This window comes from Scophthalmus maximus, chromosome 11 (genome assembly GCF_022379125.1).
Source record: "Scophthalmus maximus strain ysfricsl-2021 chromosome 11, ASM2237912v1, whole genome shotgun sequence".
In the NCBI taxonomy this organism is placed as follows: Eukaryota; Metazoa; Chordata; class Actinopteri; order Pleuronectiformes; family Scophthalmidae; genus Scophthalmus; species Scophthalmus maximus.
Genome location: NC_061525.1, coordinates 17,993,554 through 18,017,500, shown reverse-complemented (window position 1 = coordinate 18,017,500; position 23,947 = coordinate 17,993,554). Strand labels below are relative to the sequence as shown.

At 40.4% G+C, this 23,947-nt stretch overlaps 1 protein-coding gene across 5 annotated transcripts in view; it reads left to right on the top strand.

Moving 5' to 3' along the window:
• Window positions 1-23,947, top strand: part of scn2b (sodium channel, voltage-gated, type II, beta) — a 139,937-nt gene that overhangs the window by 46,780 nt on the left and 69,210 nt on the right. For 2 of the 5 annotated variants that reach the window (XM_035622098.2, XM_035622097.2), the window contains exon 3: window positions 20,757-20,946. The exons of the other annotated variants lie outside the window; for them this stretch is intronic. In XM_035622098.2, the coding sequence (XP_035477991.1) occupies window positions 20,802-20,946 (145 nt within the window). In that variant the 5' untranslated portion in view covers window positions 20,757-20,801. The remainder of the gene's footprint in view (window positions 1-20,756; window positions 20,947-23,947) is intronic. 5 annotated transcript variants of the gene reach the window in all.

Here is a 23,947-nt window from a genome sequence, read left to right as displayed (position 1 = left end):
CACCCGTTCTCAGTCAAACAACAGAGACGTCGGGAGGATCTCTTTGGGCTGATGCGACATTGCGTCACAGGAATTTATTAGTTCTGAGTATTTCATGACGCAAATTTCGTGTCTCGTCGCCACTCGTCAAAAAATATCCTTCGCGAACGCGCCATTAGGAAACAAAGTAAGAATGATCAACTACTCCTTTGATTGAAGATTTAACTCCACATGCCCTTAAAATACTAAGAAAAATATACTGTATTTTGTTAAGATAAATGGCACTGTTACTGCTACATATTTTTTCAATATGATTGTTTGAAGTTGGGCTCAGTGCCACAGCTCTGACCATTGTCTTGTTTTGCTTTTGAGAATAAACGCGTTGATTACAAGACGTCTTTCATAGCTGACAAACGCTGGTAATTGCTATTCAACCAAAAAACGACCCCATGCCCGATTGTGTCCGTAACTGTGAAGAAATGACACTTTGTCTTCCTTTTTGCGTCACCACCGCCGGCATTCACAAGACCGAAGATTGTTCTGCAGCCTTGAACAAAAGAAGACAAATTGGGGAAATAGCACCGTTGTCATCTATGTTAGCCATCTCCTTGTGAAGAGCATCCGATGTGTGAACGTGCGTCCTCGCTGTATGTGGCCACTCACACTATACAACAGAGTTCGCCGGGGTCACTGCCACATGGTCTTCTTTACTGTCTGATAGGATCAAACGTCCTGGGGGTTGGGGGGCAAGCATGGCCTTTTCTGATTGGTTACCGGCTCTAGAGGGTTTTGCTGTGGAGAAAACTACTGAGGCCCCAGTCTCGCACGTCCCATCCCTTGTACCAGTGGTATCTGGGGGATCAAGGGTGTGAAAATCGCTCTCACTCACTTGCACACTTGTCCCTTCTTTGTTTGTCAAGCAGACGTCTGGCCTGGGAGCGGACGTCAGACTGGTAAAATAAAAGGCTCTGAAGTTACAAACTCTCTGGGTATTTTTTACACAGTTCAACTCAAAGGTGATGTGCAGTATAGCTTTCATTTACTCCCGCTCCTTGGCCTCCTTTGTGCATCCCGTTGAGAGGCTTGTTTTACTGCTTGTGAGAAGATTTCTTTGTACCAGATGTGGGCTATATGGAAGGTCAGGTACTTTGAATGTCTGATCATTCAAAGATGTTTGGCTGAATTAAAGATTGTGAAAATGGTGTCAAAGTGGTATCTGCCCGTGGAGCAGGGGTAATGCCAGAGTGGTATATTAATTTGCCAGTAGAACAAGTTTACGCATTGCTAACGGGGTCTTAATGTCTCAATACGCATCAGTTTAATCATGCCAGTGAAGGAACACCTTTGCTTTTAGCACAGCTGTAATTTCTGCAATTGTTGCCCTGACATTTTAAGTGTTCATAAAGCAAGGAATTATTTTCCAATATTAAGTATTCATCCCTTGAGCTGAATGTGAAGATGGTGCATGTTGTAGCTCAATGTACAATTTAGAATCTGTGTTGTAACTTGTTCCTAAGTCTGCAATACAAAGCGTACAAAACACACATTTATGTGTAACTCGGACCACGGTAGAGATACAAGAAAGACATTATAATAATTTCAGTATAACTAATATGCCAGTCAACTAGTCAAACGTATTGGATGTATTAGCAGAGATCACCCTGCGGCAAAATTCTGCTCAGGGGCCCTCCGACCTGACCCTTGAGCCATGTGAAACCCTTTGCCTTCGCCACCCAGTCACACCCGACAGCCCAGAGCTACAACGAAGGTTTGTTCCATCAGTCAGTGTAAGAATAAGTCGACTTATACTGAACAGACTGAGGTATGAATAAACAACATTTATTTAATAGAATATTTTCAGTGTATCTCGTGTGAATATTAACTTAAACATAAATAAGACATTGTAGAAAATACTTAAATTTAAAACTGAGCTTTTGATCCGCTGCTTGGCAATTAGTCCATCCCTCCCAATATTGTACAATTAGCATTGGATATCCGATGTGAACATAAGCCTTTAGGCTGTGGCTGCATCTTTATAATTAATTTTATCAGCTGCATCTGGGCATTTTAAAATGCCTCTCCCATATTCTCCTTAATACCTTTTCAAATATAAAACATTATTTATACTATGGCTCGGCTGAATGCATAATGTTTATTATTTACTGAGTGTTGCATCCATGTGGCCCAGTAAGCCCAACTAATCACCATTTTAAATTCAATATTTAAGGGGCAATGTCAATCCATTTGTTTCCATCTTCCATTAGTCTAGAGCTGTAACTAAACCTTGACTGAGGACTATAATCATTGTCTCGCTAAAGAGTAGGAGGCAACACACACACACACACACACACACACACACACACACACAGTCTGGACTGGTCCCCTTATTAGAGAATGCTGCCTGAAATTGTGAGTTTCTTTTCATGCAGGTGCATTTGGGTGTTTTCATGCACAACATGGTCCTCTTCTCTGAACTGCAGTCGATCAAAAGTGATAAATAGTTGTATTTCACTCTCACTTTTGTAATTGCACAAAGTACACAGAGCAGCCCTGGAAGTGGCTCGCAGGTATAGAACACATAGGCAGACTAAGAGACAACCCCGGGTCGTACGGTGTTTTGGGTTTTAGATCGTCGGACACACTCAGCTGGGTCGGCCAGATGCACATCAACTTCACATCACTTTTTATTTGCAGACATCAAACGTGGAGAGGAGAGAACAAGGTCGCCTGATTGCTGCCCTTTGCTGACTTTCATGATCTTTTTATTTGATCTTATTTTTCTGGTGACCTGAAGATTAGTTCTCCTTCATCCTCTCATCAGTGTGGTTAACACTGAAACCGTGCTTTGAAACGAGGGGAAGGCAGTGCCCTTGTGGAGGATACGGGGCCCTATACACAACCTGCGGAGCGAGCGTATAGGAAATGTGCAGTAGAAGTAGTCAAAGCCAAGAAAGGATTCATCTAAAAAAATGTGAGAAAGACATACGACATCATTTGATAGAGAATATAGTCCCAGGATCTGGACCACGGATGCTCTTAAATTAAACGAAATACAGTTGCAAACCTGATTGTAGATGATAGATTCAGTCACCTGACTCTTGGTTTGATCCTTGCTGTCATGGGAAACGGATCGGATGGACGGCTGTTATCCTTTCCTTAATGCTGCTCCCTCTGGGGGAGAAAGCTGGAAGACCTACAGCACACACACATACTCTCTCGCACGCACGCACGCACGCACGCACGCACGCACGCACGCACACACACACACACACACACACACACACACACACACGGCAGAGTGTGGAGGCCCGCAGTCAGTTACACATCAGAGGCGCAGAGCTTGATTTGGCCACCTGAGATTTGGGGGTAAAGACGGGACAAAGCGGATCCACACAGAGAGAAGATCTGCTCTCTCTCTTCCCCTTCACTCATTACAGTACCCGTGTTAGTGAGGTTTGAGGCTTAAGCAAAAAAAACAACAAACATAATAAATGTTTTTTTGAAGCATTATCCGTCTAAACATAGTTTTTTTAATATATTTCCAATGTTCAGTACATGAGCTTTAGTTATCAACTACCTCATCACAATGACTATCTAATTTGATAATGTTAAACATTGTACAGACACTGCAGAACTTCCCATAGGGAATTTTTGCAAACACTATACCTACCACATATGAACTTAAAGGTCCAATCTGTGCAGGAAACATGTATATATAATTCATACACATGCTTCCTCTTGTAGTTTCCTTAGAATGAGCACTTTATATCTCCATAAGGAGCAGGTCCTCTTTCGCCATGTTGCACTTGTTGTCATATTTCGACAGGAGTTCAGGAAGGACTAACCAAACACGTCTTTAGAGAGGGCCGTTGGCAATTTTACATCACCTCAAGGCCGCCGTAGGTTCTCCTTGGAAGGGGCAGGGTGAGGCAACGGGGTATTCAATTGGTTGCGATGTAGCACTTCACCACTAGATGCCACAAAACCCTCCACACTCCATCACAAGTTCTCCCGAATGAGAATTCAGCTTCTTAGCTATTAGCTCACTGATGTGCCCGCTAAATATTGCCCCGTTTTATCGCATGAGCGTGTCCCCACAAACTAAACACACTGAGTTGCCGTAATTGTTTGTCCACTACTCTTGGAAAGTGTGACATTCTGCCTCTACTTCTTCCGAGAGTAGCCTTGATTCTTGTCAGTGATGACACCTAACAGATGTGTGTGTGTGTGTGTGTGTGTGTGTGTGTGTGTGCGTGCGTTTCCCTCACCCCGACTATGACCTGACAGGAACACAGCCAGAAGGGACCGTCCTGAGGGACACCACTATTTTATGTTATATTCTTTTATCTTTTTTTGTTGTTGTATTTCTGAGTTGCTCTGTTGTATTAAGGATTTGTCTCACGGGCCAGATCGAATTGTCTCGTTGGCCTGCGTACATCCTGGAGGTTCCCCAGCCCGGCTCTAACCAGAGTACTTGACGTCCTTCGAGGTGAAAATGAGGTCAGAGAAGTGCGAGTGAGCTAAACATCGCTTTAGTCATTTTGATCTCGGACCTCATTAAAACAGTGATTAATCACTCGCAGTCCCCTGCTCCCCTCACTGTCATCAGTCTCTCCAAAATGTCCACCAGAGCTAATGAAAGGTAAAGCCTTTGTGTACGTTTGCCAGGGTGCACTTTCGTGTGTGTTATAGAGTTGTAAGTAACATGTTCTCATTTCAAAGCACACAGTCAACAATGATCTCCATTTTTTATTATTAGTAGTTCATTACAAACTGTATGTGAAATGTCATAAAACGCTTGATGATCCCACTTGTGTTCATCTTTCACTCATTGTACTAATGTCGCATTTCTGAACATCTAATGTCAGTACATAAAATGCCAGAGGACATTGAGTGAAAATAAAAGAGGGGTCAATTGACTTTTTTCCCATTCATATAAGCAGCAGAAATTGGAAGAGTGTGTCCTCTACAATGCTCGCTGTAAACGACGTTCATATTCTATCGATTCCCATTCAGTGGAAATTCTGAGAGCCAAGTGTGGATACTGATCAAAAAACATTAGCAGGATACATTTGAGAGGAACATTTAATATGGACGCGCTGCCAGAAACAAGGCAGGAAGATGCAATCCTGGCAAGAAAATAGTTTCTATATATTTTTTTTCCCCACCGAGTCAGAGTAGTCGCAAATGCATTTAATTTGCTGCAGCAACATTGATGATTGGTGGTTTTAAAACGTGCATCTTGTCAGTTGGTGCATTGGTTTGGAGCAGGCTTGGAGAGTTTCTCCATTTGGGGGGAGGAAGGAAAGGATGAAGCTCTGATATGAAGCTGGTGGGGGGATAAAAGGCCAAGGATGATTATACTGATGACACAATTCTGTCAGCAAGGAAAAATTATATGTACCAAGTAGAACCCCGGTCTCCTGAGGATAAGGTTGCAAACGTGCACACACCCGGAGAAATTAACAATCCTTTAAGAACACTTTATTCAATCCTAAACCATTTTTGGTGGCATGTAATCTGTTTGTGTTATGTTAATCTAGTTTACATACAATGAAATGTATTTTTTTTACAGTTGTTAACAAAACTCTGCTAACTGATACATTTTGGAGGCTAAGGAAAGACTCAGCCCAAGGTTGTGCCAAAAAAGGTTCTCAGAATGTATTTATGGTTAGACTGTTACAGACGGGCATTGGCCCTGAGTGGCCAATGAAAGGAAACTAAAACACTTGGTTAAGACTGTGCTTCACATCAGTCACTCTTACTTCATAAAGGGCTCACTACTGTCTGCGTGGGCACTGAATGTTGGCATTGAATGTACTGTATAGCCTGTGTGTGTGTGTGTGTGCGTGTGTGCGTGTGCATAAATATACATACCATATGTACAGTACTCTATGTGTGTGTGGTTAAGTAGGTATGTGACAGGAAGGCACCATTCTTTCATCAGACTTCTACAAGGTGAAGAGAGGCCAGGATCCCCCTAGTGGCACTGGCAGGTAGTGGCACCTCACTGGCACAATACATACTGTACATACTGACACACACACTTTCACCACTCACACTTACGCAAATTCCCATGTTATTCACTGATGTGTCTGTAAGTGCAGTATCTACAAATTCTTTAAGGGGAGTTTCCACTCCTGCACCGGTTTATTTTTTGTCTATTTTTAGCTTTAACTAGTGAAGCACTCCTTGCCCTGCTTGTCCCGACGGCACACCATTGTTACACATGTAGCCTACTGTATATATGTATGTAGCCCACACGCTTAACAGTATGCATGCATGTGCAAGAGCTGAGTTCTTTGTATTATATTATATTTATGATATATACTTGTATGTACTGTCAATAATATCTGGTCTTATTTTAATCCCGAGACCTAAATAGGGCCAAGATGTAAAATTAATGATTTAATGTATCATCAACAATCTTAAATCCCAACTAGTTTATGTTTGTGGGTGTGTGGCAGGTGTTTGGGTCAGTTTTTAAAATAAACTATTTAAAAAAAACAAGAAAGAGCCATTCACAAACTGGGAGGGCAATATAAATGAAAAATGTCCAAAAAGCTGTTCCGGAGTTGAGCACAACCACATCTCTGCATTAAAGGAGCAAACAATTGAAGAGGGGGAGATTACAGAAAATTACAAAGTTCAAAAATCAATTTGTGTTTCTGCAGTCAAAGGGGAAGAAACATACACAGATGCAGCCCAATCCAAACAATAGCTGAGATACAATGGGAAATTGCTGGAGAAAACATATTTAAGGTAGACATAACATAATTGGAGCTGCAAGGCTTTACTGTAATGGCTGGTGGAATTTTCCTCAGCAAACACCCTGCACAAGAAGAGCTCCTCTGTCTTGTGTTTGCAGCAAAGTCATCCAAGCCATACTCACTCTGAGCCATCACAAAAAAAAGGAAAAGAAAACATTTGCCGTTTGTTCTCGCCGTCTGTGTACGACGGGATTGTTTATTGATTAGTTGATTCATTACGCAGGAAACATAAACTGGCAATAGTGAGTGTTGGGTTTTTCACATGTGTAGCAGAGCGTCTTTTCTTTTAACTCATAATAGTTGCAGGGCCTTTGTGTATTTGTTTTGTTTGAGTCCCTCTGCCTCTGCGGGTCATATATGCTCACTTTTAAGAGGCTCCACGTCCTTGCTACATTCATGATTAAGTATCCACTTTACTGCCAAACAATGCCGCTGATCTGCTTCCCCTTACTCTAACGTACACAGTTTTCTACATACGTTCCTGCAACTGCATTGAAGCCACCGTCCGACTGTATGCCAATCTGCCTGTGTGTGTGTGTGTGTGTGTGTGTGTGTGTGTGTGTGTGTGCGTGCGTGTGCGTGTGCGTGTGCACGCCCGCCTGCTTGCCTGCATGAGCTCTTGGGCTGCGGCGTTTTTAATGGGTCCAATATCTCCCTGCATGTTTATTAGCTAATTATGAAAAATGGTGGGGCCTATATTTCACCCGGAGCAACTCCCAATACACTGCCACGGTTTTGGCCGAGTCATATTCGCATACAAATACCCACGTTTTCTATTTTCTAATCTAAAAAGTTAAGTTAAAAAATGATGCTCAGACTCCGGCAAACAATTTAAATTCAGCCCAAACTACACCCCCAAAACTATTTCTTGCCTTTTCCTTTGTTGTTAATAGTAGTTGCCTTCTCTTCTCTTCCTCCTCTCTCTTACAATCAGTCTGTTCAATTTACACTGCGATAGTCTGCGGGGTTGAAGCAGCCGAGCTGTCACAATGAATTTGTGTGCCCTAAACAAGATTAACTACTGCTATTTGTATCCCCATATCTCTGAAAGGGTAATCAACGCAGGTGGTTTGGCTTGCTAATTTTCACCATGGTAACCATTTACCAAAGCCCATCACAGCTCGGTTTTGACAACACTTGCATTGTATGTGTGTCTTGTGCACATATGTGTGTGTGTGTGTGTGTGTGTGTGTGTGTGTGTGTGTGTGTGTGTGTGTTTCCCTTTATTCCTCACTCAGATTACACATTTTTCAGAGTAATTTACCCCAGATTTGCTCCCGGAGCGACCGAGGGGACAATCCTCAGTCATATCTGGTGATATAAGGTGCAGTTTATGGATGATATTTTCACTTCTTGAACTGCTTGTAGATATGATTAGTGCAACAGTCGTAGGCCTAGATGATATTTGCGAGAGATCGGACCCGGCTGTATTCGCAGCTCCTTCCTGGACCCGCGGTAGATGATAGCAAACACATAAAAACCTGTGAGAAAAAGAAATTTGAAACTCAAAAGCTCAAAGAAATGTAGACATGAATGTGGTTGTGTGTGCAGGTGACAGATGTTGATGGTGTGTAGCTTCTGCTTCCAAGATTATCTGAATATGTACAATTTACATGTAGTAGGGTGATTGTGTTCTTTTTTTTTTTTTGATCCTGTAAAATGTGTTCACGAGCAGATAATATTTGAAATTTATTCTTATGTGTGTGGGATGCAACCCAACTTTAAGTCTATGAGGGCTTTAAAAAACCCTTGTGAGTATGTCCAGAGTCAGGTAAAGGTACATTTCTGAAAAAAAAAATCTTCACTATAGTTTGATGGTGGACTTTGTCGAAATAAGTACATGTTGAAGGTGATTAATAAGTTACTTTGAAATAATGTAAATGTCTAAATAGTCGAATTTGTGCTCCTCATGCTATTAAGTATTTAAAAATCATTAACATAGACCTACTGCACACTGTGTGTGTGTGTGTGTGTGTGTGCTTGTAATCTTGTGTAATATTGAGTCTATTTGACGATGAACTTCAAAGTCCTTGCAATTTGCTCATTTGTAAGAATTGTCAGTAATTAAATTTAACCATAGTTCAGATTGGGATGAACCTAATAAAGTGGACAAATGTTCATACAACCCAAGGTAAAACTGTGATGTTGTAATAGACAAGAGTTTCCTTCTTCAACTCCATCCCAGTTTAACTGCTCCCCTCTGGTCTCATTTCTCCTAATTTCCCTCCGAGCGTCTACTCTACTCCATCGTTCCAGGGGTTGTACTAGAGAGGTAAAGTAACGGAGACAAGCTTACCCAAGTAAACACATTCACTCCGACTGGCCGATCCTGTAGGAAAACAAACAGCAATATACACTAACTACAAGGGAGTACTAATGCTGGAATGAAAATGGAAATACCAAGCACTGAACTCGTACTTGCTCATGGGGGAATGTTACGTTTCTCACTACTATTGTAAAGACTATGATCTAGGCTGTGTGTACACATGGGCTTTAAGAAAGATTACATCTAGTGACAATTATAGAATGTAGAGTGTTAATATAGAGTCTTATTATAATTATCAGCATGCAGCAAGAAATACCAACAATGAAAATGGATTGAACAGGTTGCATAAGGTTAGTTGGCTTGGTTAGTATCAGTAGCTACAGTATTTATATCAAGTTACATTTACAGCAACCGTCATCGAGTATATGACTGTATGACCTCTATCGGAAATGTATTAAAAAGGGTATTCGGAAATAAAAGCGAGCACCGGGCTTAGAAACTATATCTGCATCTTTTCTCTCGTCTGTCTTATCTCGTGAGCTTTTTTTTGTTTTGGACAGGCAAAGCCAGAATCTTTCTTTTGGAAGGTCCCTTTCCTCTTTAGCATGCATGTCTTCCACTGAGAGATTCGACTGTGTATATCTAATTCTGCAGCATGATGATGCACTTTGAGTTTCTTTTCTTTTCTTGTCTTTATCTGTTAAACCCTGGGTGCTGCTAGAACATATTTCCATCCGCAATATGAATGCTTTCATTAACAATGATCTCATATAAAGTATATCAACCACTGATAGAGGTCATGGACAGTTTCTTTCAGGTGCGTGTTGCCCAGCACTAGCTGCTTGCCACCTAGGCTGAACAACAAGAGAGTATGTTCTGCTGCTTCACAACCAATGTGAAGTCTTTCCTTTACAGACCCCATCACTCTGTTCTAATTATAGGATCAGTATACGTACTGTTAATCCTTTCTGGCCAGCCAAAGTTTACTTTGGTGCATTGCTGCCTTAGTATTTCGATAACATCCTCAAAATATGTCAAAGTTAGCATGAGAAATGTGGTCTTCTTTGAAAGACTGCCAAAAATTTTGCAAAAAAGGACACTTTGGAAGAGTCAACGAGGAAAAGGTTCTCATACTATTTTAAGGCATCATTTTTTTAGCAATAAGGAGAGGGAGTAGTGCAGATTCTTTTGACTTGGCCAAAACAAAAGTCATCATATTTTTAGCCGTTTTTCTCCAACTGTGATACTCCATCTGCATGTCTCCTTTTTATTTTCATTCAGCAGGATGTTGGATATGTGACAACTCAGAAAATAGAGCGGATCAAAACAGGAGCAGAGAGAAGGGGGGGTGCTCGACAGCGAAGGAAGAAAACAGACATTGTTTTCTTTCTCCTATTCTTTGGGTCTGTTACTCTGTTGAACCGCTCACAATCACCACTTTGATAACAGCGAGAGGTACCAAGGAACAGAGTGTGAAAGAAGAGACTGTCAAGATGAGACCCGTTGAAGCATTACACATTTTAAGGCTTGTTACAGAAACCCATCCATTGGCATCCAGCAGCTTTATAGGAGACTATAGATTGATTTCCTGATGAGAGACGGAGAAGCAGGAAAGCGCAATCCAATTAGGAAGAGTGAAGAACCTCTAAAAACTCAAATCAGTGCCACAGCCAGTCAACTTTCAGATGTCGAATGACTTCCATGCTGGTGGCTCGCTGCTCATCAAGTGTTGAAAGTAAAATGAGACTACTGATTTTTTTGTTTGAAAAGTTTCCTTTGTAACAGGTGAGAGTTCATGTAATTACACAGGAGCAAAAACATGTCCATCGCTTAAAGTAAGTTATATTCCCACTGTGCTATTGTGCTATATTGAAGAAGAAACATATCTTCAATCCAAGTTTTTGCTCTCCTGGCGTTCAATGGCAGTATGAACAACCATTTATCCTAGACTATCCAGAATCAAAGAAATACATTTTTATTATTTATTTTCTGTCTCCCTTTTTAAAACATTTCTGAATCTTTTGACTGGAATAAGTAAATAAATAAATGTCATTCAATTCAATTTTATTTGTATTGAGCCAAATCACATACATACATCGTCTCTAGGCACTTAACACAGTGAGGTCGGGACCTCACAATATTACAGAGAAAACCCAACAGTTCCCACAATTGGCAACCACTTGGCGACTGTGGAGGAGACCGGTTGGGTTGAGCGGGGGAAATGGTGGAGAGAGGAGAGGTGGGCAGAAAGAGGGGGAGAGGAGAGAGTCATGAATACGATAGAATAAACAAAAACATACTGTCACACAGTATACAAAAGAATATAGAAAATAAAGGACTTTAAAAATGAAACGTTATTTCAGGACCTGTCAGTAGGGCACAGACGATTGCCATTGACAGGGTAAAGAGATCAGAAAGTTCCTAATCAATCCTTATTGATGAAGATGCACACATGAATAGTTGAGTTTTAAAGTGCTGACTCTGGACAATTTAAGCGAATGAAGTGAACTATTTCATGTGTCCTTATTACAACAATGAAGTCCCCCAAAAACCTCTGACCTTGACCAAATTATTGCTGCCACTGTCTATCTCTGTACTCTGGATGACTTGGCATGCGATTCCCCACTCTGATTAAAACTTGTCAAGAGTGGCCACCACAAAATTAACATGCGCCCCTTCATTTATTCCTCCTTTCATCAGTTGTGAAGAGAGAGAAAGCTGAGGGCCTTAGGGAGAGCAAAGGGGGTGAGTGAAAGAGGCAAGAAGGGGCAGAGTGGGAAGGACGGAAGTAAGAAGCAAATACAGCAAAGTAGAGAGCTACCCGTAGCCTTGAGGGGAATGGGGAGATGGGTTTGGGGTTGGAGGAGGTGTGAAAAGAAGATGCTGGCATGAGGAACAGGGAAAGATGATAAGAGCCATAGGGGTAAGGAACATTGAGGCATAAGAGAGCTTTTGGGAGCTGGTGGGGGGACTTTTGTTTGAAGCATACTTCACAACCACTTGATCTGCTCCTGAATTTTGATCAGAACTTGTTAGCTGTCCCCAAATGTCCCCCCCTTCCCTTTTCTCCTTGTTTGGCTCAACTCTCCTTTTCCCTCTGTCATTTCCTTGCCCACGATTGCTCCTTTGTTTCCGCGGTGGCACAACGGAACTGCTGTGAGACTGAAACTAAGAGAATGGGAAAGAGAGAGCGATCCATAGACATTTGAAGGTTCACTTGTCTGTTAATGAATACCAAGGTGAATATCTAAAAGATTTTAGATTTTTCATACACATGATTTGTTTCTTTCTCTTATATGTTACACAGTCAAGAGGAACCATGAAGGCCTGGCATTTACACATCATTACTTTGGCAAATCACTGGATGAATTAGGCTCAGGCAGACACCATTTAAAGTAGGCCCGTGTAGTGAGGACTCCCCCTTTTCTTTAATTCCACTAAGGTCCTGTTAAGAACTGGTATTAACTTCTGTCTCGGGTAATCCGATCACAAGTGGATAGCCCTCGAGTACACCCTTGACTGACCACTTGTGATCAAATCTCACTTTCCTGCTCTATATGCAGACACACACATCTGACATTTTTGTTTGCGAAGACGACAGTGTGCCTTTGGTGCATTCACCCCAGGTCTGAACTGTGCCTGGCATTAAGAAGTGGTGGGTTTGAATGGACCTTTTTGAGAAACTCCTCTCTCAAACTTTTACTTCTGCTGTCTGGGATAAGAGTTGATGTCAGACAGTGCTTTGTATTCTTAATTCTGAGTCATAGAGAAGTAGAATGTCCACCACCAATCACATGCTTTCACTATTTTGACTAACTCTTTTTCTCATTAAAAAAGGTGATTTTTGTACATCTTTTAAATTCGAATTAATTTCTTCAGTTATCCATTTGCTCATACACCTAATAAATATCCTTAGATGTTGCCCAGTTGTAGTCTTGTGCATTCCAAGTTCAGACTACACGACTCTCAAAGCCGTCAGATCATTGTGCAGTTCACACTACTCATTTACTCATCAGGAGAAACCCGGACTACGCTGTAGTCCTGCGCTCTGAGTGGCAGAAGTCATGATTCGTCTAGTTATTTAGTCTGCTAGAAATGTAGTCGGAGTAGGCGACATGTCGGTGAGCCTCTCGATTCTGGCCTTTGAAAAGTTCACACAAAGCTATTGGTGACAGGAGATAGAGACAGAGACAGATCCCTAAATTGAGGATGTACTACTTATGATTATGAGACTGATTAATTTGAAATATCCCTCAATTGTAGGTGCATAGTGCCCCAATTTCCAGAGTTCCAATGTCAGTGTAGTACTTACTACACATTATTACTTGACTGTATTCCTTACAGTCTTTCACTTAAACATCAACAAACACCCTTAGTACGCCTGAATTGGCAAATGTACCAGTTGATGTTGTTGTTTGCTGCTGCCAAGGTTTAATGTATTTAAAGTAAGTACAGCCTTCATCAGCTGATTGAGTTTACTCAGTTGTCAGTCTCTGAACTTGTGCCCTCTGATATCTAGTGATGGTATGAATTAACTTTCATCATCATACTTTTTGATGAAGAATAAAATATGAGCATGCAGATGTATAGTGTACATCCCTAGCTTTCTTTCTAATGTTTATCCAGAATCTGAATTAACCTGTTTGTCTGTCTCTTATACATGCTATAAAACAAGCAAAGCAAATTTAGGTGAGAAAGCTCCTTCAGGATTCAAGCCTCTAGATCAATCAGTCCCCCAGGATTCCTCCTTCTCGAGGAGTGTGTAGCACTGGGGGAGATAAGTGGCTCTAAACTCATTTCTCAGTGGGGAATGGGTGTCTTTGTGTTGAAGGCGATTGAAAAAAGACAAATCACAGAGAGATGAAGGTGCAGTGCTTCGAGTTACAGACCATGAAAAGTTGAGTACCAGTTCATCAGTAAATAAACCTCTTCCAACAAACCCCATGAAAAGTGTTACTTGACAAGATAAGTACACCTTCTGAAGGACTGTAGTCATGTGACCTGCTGGAAACTTCAAGAAAAATGTATTCATTAAAAGTCAGGATTTTTGCTGAGCTTGAAAACAACATTCGTGTTTTTTAGTTGTTTTTTTTCCACTCTGTCTTTCAGACATCAAGGGCATTTCAATTCTTCAAAAGTAAAACTGTCTTTCATCATGTGTCCCTTAGTTATTTTGTCTTCAATATCTGTCATGTCAATGTGAAGTTTGAATGGCTACCACAGGCGCTGGTATCTGAAACTACCCCTCCCTCTTTTTCCCCTTTCTTTCTTTTCTACTTTCTTGTGATCCAAGGACATCCTGGAGTTGAGAAGCAAGTGGTAAATAAAGCGGAGATAGTTACGTGATTAGTCTTCCGTGGCACAGAGAGTTTAAGTTTGACTAAAGCCACTCTTCTTCCTTTCTGTTCTGCCTCCTCCTCTCCCTCTCTCCATCTCTCTATCCCCATTTTTCCCAACAACTTGGCTGTCCCCTGGCTGAACCACTTCTGTTTAATATGAGTGTGTGTGTGTGTGTGTGTGTGTGTGTGTGTGTGTGTGTGTGTGTGTGTGTGTGTGTGTGTGTGTGTGTGTGTGTAAGAGAGAGAGAGAGTATGTCTGTGTGTGAAAATAGTGTGTGCGTACATGCTAAGCCATCAATCGATTCTCAGAGTGTAGCTGAGGCTACTGCTTTAACTCAGCATCCTCACAAAGTTGCTTCACTTCAAACATCAGTGCACTGACTGGGAAATACCTGTTTCTTTGCTTTTATTTATATATTTTCTCGGGGAAGGAGCGAACGACAGTTTATGATAAATGATGAAAGAAATCATTTTATCTGTGTAGAATTCCAAAAAGCAACAATATTTCACATATAGCGTGTCGTTCATTCAGTTTTCGTAATAGAATGAAATTAAATGGTGAATCATGGTAAATTTTGTCAGATTTCAGAAATCTTCATCCAAAAAGTCGTCATTCATCTACATTTTTTTCCCATTTTCAATTATTCTCCCCTTGATCAGGAAGCTGATCTTGATGATCACCACCTCCAACACCTCTACTCAATAGGTCTTTACTCGACCCAGCTCTGGTTGGGAGTTATCGACCAGGCTCACTACCTCCATTCTTATCTCCTATTGAGAGGGTGGTTTCCTGTAACCAAATTCCTCTCATGGAACATCCTCCTTGATCCAAATCACTTGGTCTTCAAGAGTGGCCAGTCCACTGGAACGGCTCAGTTGGCTGTGACAGAAACCGAAACATCTCAGTCTTTGGTTCTTCTCCAACTGGACCTGACGACAGTCTTTAATACAGTGAACGACTGCCTCCAGCTATCTCTTTGCTCTAATATCGACATTTCAGGCAAAATGCTTTCTCAGTTTGAATCCATTCTCACCAGGCTTTCTCACCTTATGTGTCTCTGACAAACATCCTTATCTCATCCCCTCCTCAAAGGGGTGCCCCAAGGATCAATGCTGGGCACCTTGCAATATTTCTTTGGGTCCAGTCATGCACTTGCATGCCATTTCATATTACTGCTAGGCAGACAACATCCAACTTTCCATGTCATTCCTGCCAGATGACCCCACCACTTCGGCATGTCTCCCAGGCATATCCACATGGACAACAACATCTTTAGCTAAGACTGTTTGTCATCCTGGCCAATAAATCTCTCTGGCACAATACAAGCATCAACATTCCCTTTTCATCTGTCATCCCACCCAAAGTAGCAGGAAATCTGGGTGTCATGGTCGGTGAGCTATCCTTATCTTTGATTGTTTTTATTGTACAGCAATTCTGTCAACTCTGGATGTTATTATGTACCTTATAGATAAACTTCACTTGACTTCTCTGACTATGTCATCTGTCTCCCAGTGTTGCTTCTTTGCACTAAGTTATATAACACCATCATCAGGGTTAACTGTACTTGACTCCAGCTCTTTGTACAGGCCATGGTTATCTTTCACCTTGACTACTACAGTGCCCTTCTAGCCAGCCTCCTTCCATGCACAGTGAAACTCTAGCTTATGGTCCAGAATGAGGTGGTGCGTCTGGTCTTCAATCAGCATAAAAGCCTCCACTGACTACCTCTTGCCGCCCAAATCGAATTCAAGTCACAAATGCATGCATACAGATAAAGCACTTTTTTCTTTTAATGTAATTAAGCTAAGATTAAAAAAATATGTACAACCTGGGTCTGCAGTTACCAGATACACTCTGCTGTAAATACTGTTGCCGTGTCACTCTGTCCACTTATCTATAAATAACACACAGGTTTTAATGAGAACCTTCTGCCAATTAAAAGCTGATTAAGTTTAATTACAACTGTTAATAAATCCTGCGGGCTTTTTTTAAATTAATGTTTATCTCGGACAAAACTTAATACCAGTGAACTTGGAAGCCAGGTTGATTTTCCAGCAACCACTTCTTCTAACTGACTACACTGAAGTTGTCACTTGAATTTTGTCTTGAACAGACATTTTGACACGTCATAGGTGTACCTAATGAGAATGATGATGGTTCTGCCCAGTTCAAGTGTCCCAGTTAGACATCATTGTGTTGACAGTGAGCCAGCATGAACTGTAGGACCCTGAAGCTGATGCAGCTTAATGGAATCCAGTCATCATTCACATCATTATTTAAACATCAGCTTTTCCTTCCTGTCAAAATGTCTTCTCTGAAACAACGGCCTATTATATAATCACTAGCATTTAAATCAATTTGTCAAGAGACTTTACAGTTCCACATTTTTAATTGTATTAATTAATTCAAATTTGACTTTTCAGCAATTGATTCTAAGTGATTTCAATGAAGACTCTCAGAGCTCAGCGGTTTGGTTGGGAGACCTTTGAGGTGTAAGTTAGGCTTCCCCCACAGCCTATTGTATCAAAGCAGACAACTTGGCAGAATGGTGGCAGGTTGTTTGAAGGTCTGCCTGTCTACTCTATCGTATACCTTTAAACACATAATGTGATAAGCGACTACTTTGGCATTCAACATGGTCCTCTCTGGGTATACCCAACACCTCTGGAGACAGTGATGGATTGTGTTTGTGATTGTATTGTGATCTATCTTACAGATTTACAAAGATAGAATACATTTTGATTCAGCTTTCAGTCATCATGGCCCTACTCTGTGGAATACTCTACCATCTGAGCAAAGGTCGGCTACAACTGTAAAGCAAACATAAAAATAAACCTTTTCTTTCAGGCTTTCAGTTCAGATGAAAGTATGTCATTAATAGATACAACTTCGGTCTGTGGCTGTCTTTCTACATTCCCTTTTACTGTAATAGCGTGGTATCATTTTTCATGAATGATTGTTGCATATATTTTCTGTTCTTTTTATCTCGAAGCACGTTGAGTCTAATCACCTTTTGTGATGTGCTATATAAATAAATTTGACTAAACTTGAGCTATTCTATGCCAATAAACTACGATGTGCCACAAAGGGGCACACTTCTAAAATAATCCCTATTCCACAAAATAAATTTAGAATGTGATACATTTGCATTCGAAATACACCTTTGCCGAGTATATCAAACATCTCTGCTGACAGGGATGGATTGTGTTGTTGTGATTATTTTGTGATCACATTTCAAGATTTATCAGCCTACCTACTTCATTTGAAGCCAGTAGAGTGTCTATTTTCTAGTTAACACTTGAACTGAAGTCACAAATCAACACAGAAAATGGCACATGAATTAACGTGAAACTTATTTAGTTTATTAACCTTTTCAAATCAATATTATATAATCATATATTTTTTCTATTGTACTCGTAATGATTAGAAGTGTGTTAAGCTGCGTGAGTTTTGAGATAATGTGTTTACAAGTTTATTTTCCAAGCTCTGTTGTGACACACTTAATCTGATATTTGCTGTTTAATGGTTTACCATGGTGACATTTGCCCCAGTGTGTTGTCATTTTGTGTAACATAAACATGAATAAATAAATAAAAAAAATATATGAATAATAACTCCCCAAGTAAAATACAACTTGATGGCATCCGCCCATGAATAGTGAGAGGATTACGAACAACGGTCCATTCTTGTGGATTCTCCAGGGTAACGGGGGGGGGGGAGATCCCATCTGTAGGAATAAACCACTGTGTATTGTGGATAAAGCATTTCAAAGTAAGCATAGTGGAATGTATCAGACTGCGAAAGATGAGATTATACGTCTACCTGAATGCACATGTGCGCACGCAAACACACATACAAACTGAACACACAAGCAGACAAGACAGGAAACACTCCCTCTCAAATTATCTGCGGTTAAATGCATTTTACTCACACACACAAACACACACACACACACATAGCCAGATGGATTTTTAGGTCATTGCAGTGCCTGCAGCAGAGCAGAGGGAGTGACGTCATCTCAACCTGTTGAGATGATAACTCTTGGCATTCCCCATAATAACATATATCTAAAATCATAAAAACCTGTGGACGGACCTTTACCGTGAATGTCCGCTGAACAGTGAGGTTCACAGACGAGTAAAACTCTGCCTACTCATTTGAACGAGAGTTCGAGAATATTTCAAAACACATGCGTTGCAAAGGGCTTTAGTCATCTGGGTAAAAACAGACCAGAGTCAAGAGATACATTTTTGAAAATGATGATTAAACACATTAGAATTCCGTTTTTTTAATTCATATTTCTATAAAAGACATCAGCAGTTGTACTTTTTTAATAATTTGTAATTAAAAATACTAAGGTATGCCTTTTGATATGATCACAGTAATCTAATGCTTTTTCAGTTGTATATTGCCACATCATATTGCAAAGTGTGATGCAACGCTGGCTGCTTGGTCAGGGATTTCAAGAATAAAGAACACTGCTGAATAACTACAAAGAAGTTGTGTGATGCACCGGGTTAAAGAGCTGAAGTTTAGGCCTGAGGCTGCAGATTAATTTGCATACTGTATGTGTCCTGCTGCCTTCGTGTGACTGCAGGGATTTAATGACTGAAGAAGAAGCTTTTCATACAGTATAAAGCAGCTGTGGACAACAGATATTGTCAGAATCATGCAGTCTCCTTTAAAGCTTTAACCAAATTAAACTTTATAGTTTTCTCATGCTGATCCAAACTCATTGTCTTAAATATGGGCTACTCACTAACATCTAAAGTATTGTTCCATCTGTGCATTTGCTGGAAGAGTTTAGTTTGCTCTCATTGATAAAATCATAGAAGTGACAGTGACGTTGCTTCACAAACAGACGTGGTTCTGAAACATCTATTCTCAGCACACAGAAGTGATGAACAGGTCGACCCCTCACCCGTGGGTTCTTTAAGTTATAAATAACCTACAGAAGTTCAGTTATAAATAAGCAAGTTATAAATAACGTACAGAAAACATTGCATGCAATAGGTTGTGGTTACAGTGATCGGACCTTCCAACTCACTCTCTTTTTCTCAGATTCAATTCAATTTGTATCTGCTTCATTTGCATGATAATTTGACAGACATTTTCTTGATTTACTTGTGGCCTGTATGGACAGGAGGAAGAATTACTGAATACAGTGATAGATCATGCTTTCTGTATGTACATTGAAAGTATGCTGTCAATTTATTATTTTTATTTTTATTTTTTTATGCTCTTGAACTTTTTTTGATCTACATGTGCATCAGCAGTTACCAGTGAGTCAATCAATTAATCAATTATTTAAATTTGTATTTAAATAAATGGATGTATAATTATTGCATACTTAACATTGTAGGGCAACTTCTCAATCTTTCATTCACGGTGTTGTTATGGATACAATAATGATACAAAGCAGTTTTCTCTTTAACAAATTCATCTAGCTAACTACTTTATCCTATCTGGATTATTGTGTCAGGATTGGATACAAAAAAGCCCTTTTTTTTTACATATTAAAATCACTAGCAGTTGATTTACGTATGGTCATATAAAACTTTTAAAGCATGTTTTCTTTGTTCTTCCTAAACGCCTTGTTCTTGCTTGTTAACCTGCTATCTCATGTTGGCATGGGAACAGAACTAAGCCTCTAGTAGTGATCAATCTTTAATTGGGTTTGAAATATAGTAATTAGCAGTGTGGTAATTAGAATAGATTTAGAACACATGAAATATTAATGCGACCGAGTGAAATGAGACCAAAATATTAGCGATTGTGGAGAGAAATTTGCCCAATTTTCACTGAAACAAAAAGACATTAAAGAGGGATCAAGGAAATTCCGCGTTTGTTCCTCCTTTGGCACATTTGCACTGAGCAGCTCTCTATGTCATGATTTTTATGCCGTACATAAATGAAGTTTATTATCATCCGTCCTTCAGTTGATGAGGGACTATTACATAATAGCTGAGTAGTAAGACTGATCTAAAACAGAAAACTGACCTGATTCCCCTTGGGGGATTGGGGGCGGGGGGGGGCTCCACCCGACCCGCTGACCCCCAGTCTAAGAGAATGCAGGGAAGCATTCAGGCAGTGACCTTTTGACCTTTTACTGATTCCCTCACATGTCACTTGGAACGGAGAATTGATTGCTCGCAAATTGCATTTTTTTTGCTGCTTACAGGATAGAGATCCGACAGCAATGTGGAAAGTGACAAAAGAGCTCACGTTGATTTTGTTGGTATCACTGTGCTCGTGGCAGCTCCATGTGTCTTTGTCATTTTTATAAAATTTTTGTATTATATGTAGTTGGTCATTGTTGTTTCATGCTATTAGACATTACTCAACAGTAAGACACATGTTTCAAGGGTTTGGCTACATTTTATTTCCCCCTTTGTCCTCAGATCACTTGCAATGACTGACTGCTACTCTGCTGGAATTATCTGCACATGAGAACGGGGGATCGCATTGCAGCAATCGACTACCGTGGATGGTGGAAATCCTTCAATTCAGGAGACGATGAGGAGGAAACAGTGGGGATGCAGAGCTGGTTTTGTACAGAGACTGAAGAAAACTTAAAGCCAATTTCTAATGGTAAGGTCAGACCAGATGTTCATGTTTGTTTAGAAAATGTAAACACTGCACCCCTGCAGTCATTTATGGGGAATGTAAGGTCCTCTGGCAAACAAGATGGATGAACTGGGACCACTCACATGAACAGATACTTTATTCACACTGGAAAGTCCTCAGATTCCAACGGGATTTGTGCTGAGATTGAGATACCGCCACGAGCAGTCGGAAGAATTGTGCTTTTTTTAAACTCCACGTGGTGCAATCTGGATCACATCTCCACATAACTGCGGCTGGGCCATTGAGCCGAATGCCATCAGACATTATCTCTATCTCTCAGAACTTCTTCAAGAACCATCACTTTCTAGAATCTAGATCTATCTAACTATCCATCCATCCATCCATCCTTAGGATAACTTTGTACCTAAACAGAGTTGACGGTACTTTACACAAACTTTTATTGTCGTAGACCAGAAGTCAAGGACAAGTGTTTGTCAGGAGGATCAATTTGTTTGTTCACAGGTTCTCAAAGCAAATAAAGGCATTAAATGCACCATCCAGCAAAGCCTTTCAAAAACTGAATACTTCATACCACCCAGTGATTCATGCCACAATGATGCATCGCCATCAAACAACCTGTCTTAATCAGTGTATCAAAAGTTCTATTTTGCAATTCTTTCCATACTCAGACCAAATTTTTTAGTTGTTATAATTCTTTGAGTTTTTAGCACATATGAAATGTGTCCTCTAGCTCAGAGGCTGGCTGTAGGCACACGTGCTTGCTCTTACAAAGAGATCCAAGGACGCATACACTATAAATCATGTGCTGAAATAGGAACACGAACACCCCCACCAAACATCCACACACACACACACACACACAAGTCAAACACGCAGACCTCCCCCACGAGCATCCCCTGAGTTTAATTTTGGTGGGAGGTTTTGTGGACATTCATGGAGGGATCTATGCTGTAGGTGGCACTGAGGCGGGAGTGAGAGATGAATACAGAAGAAAGAGAGAGCAGGGAGATGAATTCTGATGGAAAGACTGAAGTGCACAAAAACAACAGAGGTTGTCTGAAGAAAGAGGAAAGAGCGAGAGAGAAGTGAAAACAGAGGGTGAATGGCATTTTGAGAATGAGAAGGCAATGGGTGGTAAATGCTGGCCCGTACTGCTGAGCAGCCGAGCGGGCCAGCAGCACCGGAGAGAGAGAGAGAGAGAGAGAGAGAGACCGAGAGAGATGTAAAGAGATGGAGGGAGAGATGTGGGGGAGAAAGAGAGGTTGAAGGGGATTTTTTTTTTTGCAGCCTCTGCATTGCAGGGCCAAGGTCAGAAATAAATAATGAAGTGAGTGAACAAAAGAGGGAACGAAAACGAATGAATGGAGGGATGTAAGGGTAAGCTCCAGCTCAGAATCTGTTTCACTTGTCCTTTTCCTTTCCAAGTGGTATGACGTCCATCGTTTGGTGAGTTCACGGAACGACGTATTACATTTCACATGATAAAAGTACAATTATATAATGAATCAGATGTCGGATGGTTTTTAGAGCCTTCATAACAGTTCATACCTGTAGCAGAGCATTAAAAAAGTTTGACATATTTTGCATACCGTCATATCATCATCAACTGATAAAAAAAATGATAAAACAAACTCTTGGAGAGTTAATGAAAACACATTATCATCAAATGCAATCAATTATATCCCAAATAATTAGTGATGAACTGGTACATGAACTTATTTATCTTAATTTATTATTAAAGTTATGTTATGAACCGTATTTATTTATTTAGATAAACAATTGCACATTGTACAGTTTCAGCTTATTATTAATATTATTACTATGATTAGTAGAAAAAACTGTTGCCATGACAATAAGACAGGAAAGACACAGTAGTATTTGATTTATAGTTCACAAAGAATTGGCAATGTTGTACCATGTTACATTGAATGACCCAATAACAATCTTTGTAAAGATGTTTGTACATTTACCAAAAAAGTCATCGCAGTCACTTGGCTCATGACGTTCTCACTGTCACTGTCCGTGGTCCTGAAGAGGATAAAATCACCATGTTATGTTTGCTGTTTTTTTTAAAGACGCACTATAATTATCTGATACTCTTGGAACTCAAAACATAAAGTTAGAATCATGTTGGCCTCGACATGCTTCTTGCTAAGTGGCCCAGAAGCATTTAACCCACAGGGATCAGACTGAAACCAGTTGTTTCTTCGGACAGGCCTTTAAATTTACAGTAAAACCAATCACTCTGACTAGCTGCATGACTTATGGTTAATGGACTATATTTACATGGCGCTTTTCTAGTCTTATTGACCACTCAAAGCGCTTTAAAGGACAGGTCACATTCCCTTTACATTGTTCACATCTGTTTCTTGGTTATTTAAGGAGTGCGGGACAAAAGACAGACTGGCTTCAAACCCACAACCTTCCCTCTACCGACTCTGTTCCTAAGCAGCGGCTGCCTCTCTGAGCCACAGCACACTCACACAGAGAATAATGAGTTCAGATGAGAGCATCAATATTTTGTCATTCTTTTTCCGTGATGTGTTTCAGTTTTTTTGTTGAATGAGTGGTTCATGCTGGTATTGATGTGTGTGTGTGTGTGTGTGTGTGTGTGTGAGGGAGAGAGAGGGAGAGAGCGAGACCATGGCAATACGACTGTAGACAGAACGACCACAGAGACAGTTTTGAATACTCTGGCAGATATCTGTCTGTACTTAGTACTCATGTATTAACATAGTAATGAACATTGAGTTATCATGTAATAGTGGAATAAATGACTACTGAGTACTGATACAATAATATAGTAAGACTATACGCATGTAATAATTATGTGATGACTGAATGAGTATTGAGTACCAATGTAATAATCTAGTAAAGGCTACTGAGTACTTATGTTGTAATGTAGTAATGACTACTGAGTACTAATGTAGCAAAGCAGCAGTGACTACTGAGTACCAGTGTAATAATGTAGTAACTACTACTGAGTACCCATGTGATAATGTAG